Source organism: Sinocyclocheilus anshuiensis, unplaced genomic scaffold (assembly GCF_001515605.1).
Source record: "Sinocyclocheilus anshuiensis isolate Anshui unplaced genomic scaffold, SAMN03320099.WGS_v1.1 scaffold371, whole genome shotgun sequence".
Lineage (NCBI taxonomy): Eukaryota > Metazoa > Chordata > Actinopteri > Cypriniformes > Cyprinidae > Sinocyclocheilus > Sinocyclocheilus anshuiensis.
This window is the reverse complement of record NW_015549597.1, coordinates 667,213-671,214: the sequence shown is the minus strand read 5'-3', so window position 1 is coordinate 671,214 and position 4,002 is coordinate 667,213. Positions and strand designations below refer to the sequence as shown.

General features: G+C 36.1%; 2 protein-coding genes across 3 annotated transcripts in view; one reads left to right on the top strand and one right to left on the bottom strand.

The window, feature by feature from the left end:
- Window positions 1–1,023, top strand: part of LOC107658465 (potassium voltage-gated channel subfamily H member 6-like) — a 39,257-nt gene extending 38,234 nt beyond the window's left edge. The window contains exon 16 of the mRNA XM_016447024.1: window positions 135–1,023. Within this exon, the coding sequence (XP_016302510.1) occupies window positions 135–419 (285 nt within the window). The 3' untranslated portion in view covers window positions 420–1,023. The remainder of the gene's footprint in view (window positions 1–134) is intronic.
- Window positions 1,024–1,448: 425 nt separating this feature from the next.
- Window positions 1,449–4,002, bottom strand: part of dcaf7 (ddb1 and cul4 associated factor 7) — a 10,020-nt gene continuing 7,466 nt past the window's right edge. The window contains exon 7 of one of the 2 annotated variants that reach the window (XM_016447022.1): window positions 1,449–2,689. In XM_016447022.1, coding sequence (XP_016302508.1) covers window positions 2,514–2,689 — 176 coding nt within the window. In that variant the 3' untranslated portion in view covers window positions 1,449–2,513. The remainder of the gene's footprint in view (window positions 2,690–4,002) is intronic. The other variant, XM_016447023.1, reaches the window with a different exon arrangement.

Genomic DNA, 4,002 nt, shown 5'->3' with positions numbered 1-4,002 from the left:
CTACGGGTGACGTCATGGACACTACGTCCATGTTTTTATACAGTCTATGGTTCTTACACTATCAGCAGTCTAGATGAATCTTTGTAGTGAACTTGTTACATGTCTGTATTGAACCGGACCTGTTTTATCCACAGAGCCCTGACTTGGACAGCTTCAAAGAGAAGTCTCCAGACTCTTTGTCCAGTGGGATCCATCTAACAGTTGCCTCCAGTGACACCATGTCCATGTCCCCAGAGACAGAGCTGGCTGTGCCCACAGGACTGAATCCCCCCGGAGAGCCTCATCTACAGCCCCCCGGACTGCTGTGTAGAAGCCTATGCTTCCCTTCGCTCCCGGACAGTCTGGAGAGTCCGAGCACACTGGAGGGATCACCAGAAATCCAGAGGCACCTGTCCGATCCAGTCTTACCTGGAAGCTAGAGGCCAAAAACAGACTACTGTCCATTCCGAGACGCATATGTGCTTTCCCTTTTCAAACAGCTCAATATTTCACTTTTGCAATAAAATGTATTCATGCTACTTAGTTAAAAGATTTTCTAATGATATACTATTATAAATATATATATTTTTGTGTCAGGTTAGGTGTTTGACCCAAATCTAATGTATTAGCCTATTACATCAAATGACGTTATGACTGGCACAAATATGAAGCTTTGTATATTTGGATTCAGTTACCAAATAGGCATGAATTCAGGGTTATGAAATGATATTTCTCACTCAAGTGGTTATTTTAACTGCTGATGGGTGGTGTGACTGTGTGTGTTAAGATGTGGGATCTTTTGGAAATGTGATCATTGAATTTCAAAGAGAAGACTACTCAATCTTGACGTTCTGATTGGAGAAACGTTTTGCAATGAAATCAGTGTAAAGTTTGTTTTACTTCTGCAACGTAAGCAGATGAATGTATGGAAAATGATTGGAAACCTTTATTGGACTGTGAAGGTTTCCAAAAGCACACACGTATTATTTTTTAGATTAAATGTTATTTATAAAGAAGTGCTAATGTTGCACTGTGTTTAAGATATCAATATTCTTGGTCTCTTTTTCATCATTTTTTACTTTTAGGGATCCACTGATATTAAAATGCTCAACACTAACAAGCTAATAATTATTTTAATGTTATAAGCAGTGTTATTTTAGTATTTTTATATACTATTATAGTATTTTTCAGTGCTAGCATCTCTGGTTATAAATAATAATTAGCTAATATTAAAATCTGTAGTATAAAAATGGCTATTCATTTAGAAATTTGCAAAATTGTACATTTAAGTGTTCATAAAAATAAACTTAGTGAGCATTATTAGATGGCAAATTTAATCAGAACACAGAAATAAAGGAAATGAGCATGCAGAATTAAATATCCAATATCTAACCAATAAAATAATCTCTAATATAATCAGCCAATAACAAGTTTTGCCTTGATACATTGTACACCCATAAAAATGAGTTGGCTGACCTTTACATGATTAATTAACAGAAAGCTTTATGAAAGAACAAGAGTTTATTAAGTGAGTTTATTAATAGAAAAGCATCATGGCTGGACACACACAGAACTACTTACATTTAAACACTCCATCTAAGAGTGTGAGGTGAGGATGAGGATCCCACACAGCCTCGCAGATTCACTTTTGATTCGACCGAGAAGTGTGGTGTTACTACTACATCATATTTGTGTAACAACAGAACAGTTTCATGGACCGACCAAATGACTCGCAATGCAAAGTTATTCTGCAAAAGTGACACTTTTGTCCTACCTTGTACATAATAATTATATATGTATACAGTACACATTTCACTTCGAGCACAAGCATGCTGAAAGGGGATTAACTTTTTTTTAATGAAAAAGAACATGGGGAAAAATATAACAGGAACTTTCAGTAATGCATCTTTAAATGGAAAAGACATTGCCCACTCAAACATTGACTTCAACAGCGCAACTAACCGCTTTGTGAATCGTGAGCGTGTCTGAGGAACAATTATGAATGTTTTGCAGTGACATCAAGCATTTTATCTCCATACTATTCTGTATTTAACAATTTCCAGGGATACAAAAAAAATGGCACCTTCCTGAAATGGAAAAAAAAAATAAAAACAGGATCTGAAGTTCAGAGGACCTTTAAAATTGTGTTAATCTTTGAAGTAAGTAATTACATCTTAATAAAATGGTAAGTAAGTAAAAACATCTTTCTGATCCTAGTTTTCAAAAATGTTTTTTACCGGTTAAAGATAGTTTAAGATCCCATTATGAGGACTCTGGGACACCGGCAAGTAGGAAAACAGACAAATATGATATATTGTGCAGAAACACAGATACTCATTCACACGGCTTCATTCTCCCAGACAAAAGTTGCACACACATTGTTCAGACTGTTATTCCCATAGGCCCGTTCATACAGTTTCCCGCTTGAAACCCCCAGACCTCAGGAACTTTAGAAAACAAGTCTCTGCTCCATGAAAGACTCTCTTCCAGCAATGCTGCCCGCAGGAAGCACAGAGGCGCTTTAAGCCTCGGCTCTACACCCGCAGGATCTCCAGACAGTTGTTGTAGCAAATGGCAATCCAGTCGGGCTGAGTGGAGGCCCACTGCACATTATTGATCTCTCCCTCGGCCGTGTAAGCCAGGATGGGGTCCTCGATGGCCCGCGGCATCTGCTGGATGTCCCAGATCAGAGCCTGGTGATCGTCCGCTACAGTGGGATTTAAAAGAAAAGGGGGCCAAGTAAAGAAGACTTGTATGAAACAGCACTGTCACTGCTGCTATAGTCTAATACTGACCAAACGAAAACAGAACTCACACAACCGGTCCATTTAAGAATTCAAAACTATTGGATGTGTAAACAATTTAATGCATGTTTACGTGTAAGTTAATGTTTGATTTGAATAATATATTAGTAAATGCTCAAATGAATATGTGACCCTGGACCACAAAACCAGTCATAAGTAGCACAGGTATACTGTATTTGCAGCAATAGCCAAAAATACATTGTATGGGACAAAATTATCGATTGTTCTTTTATGCCAAAAATCATTAAGATATTAAGTAAAGATCATGTTCCATGAAGATATTTTTTAAATGTCCAAGTGTAAATATCAAAACTTAATTTCTGATTAGTAATATGCATTGCGAAGGACTTTTTGGACAACTTTAAAGGCGATTTTCTCAAAATTTTGATTTTTTTTTTTGCCAAATATTGTTCTATCCTAACAAACCATACATCAATGGAAAGCTGATTTATTCAGCTTTCAGATTATGTATAAATAATCTGAAAAATTGACCCTTAGGACTGGTTTTGTGGTCCAGGGTCACATATTTACTAAAATTAAAAAATGCCCTTTTTTTTTTTTTAAGTATTTTTTTAGTTGGCTCATGTAACCTATTATAGTTACATAATGTTAACAAATAGAAAAGTTTCACATGCATTCTTGCTAAATAAAAGTATTGATTTCCCTGAAAATCTATTTTGACCCCACATATATACAGTGGGTACGGAAAGTATTCAGACCCCCTTCAATTTTTCACTCTTTGTTATATTGCAGCCATTTGCTAAAATCATTTAAGTTAATTTTTTTTCCTCATTAATGTACACACAGCACCCCATATTGACAGAAAAACACAGAATTGTTGACATTTTTGCAGATTTATTAAAAAAGAAAAACTGAAATATCACATGGTCCTAAGTATTCAGACCCTTTGCTGTGACACTCATATATTTAACTCAGGTGCTGTCCATTTCTTCTGATCATCCTTGAGATGGTTCTACACCTTCATTTGAGTCCAGCTGTGTTTGATTATACTGATTGGACTTGATTAGGAAAGCCACACACCTGTCTATATAAGACCTTACAGCTCACAGTGCATGTCAGAGCAAATGAGAATCATGAGGTCAAAGGAACTGCCTGAAGAGCTCAGAGACAGAATTATATATATACTGTGTGTTTGTGTGTGTGTATATGTGTATGTGTGTGTATGTATGTGTATATATATATATATATATATATATAT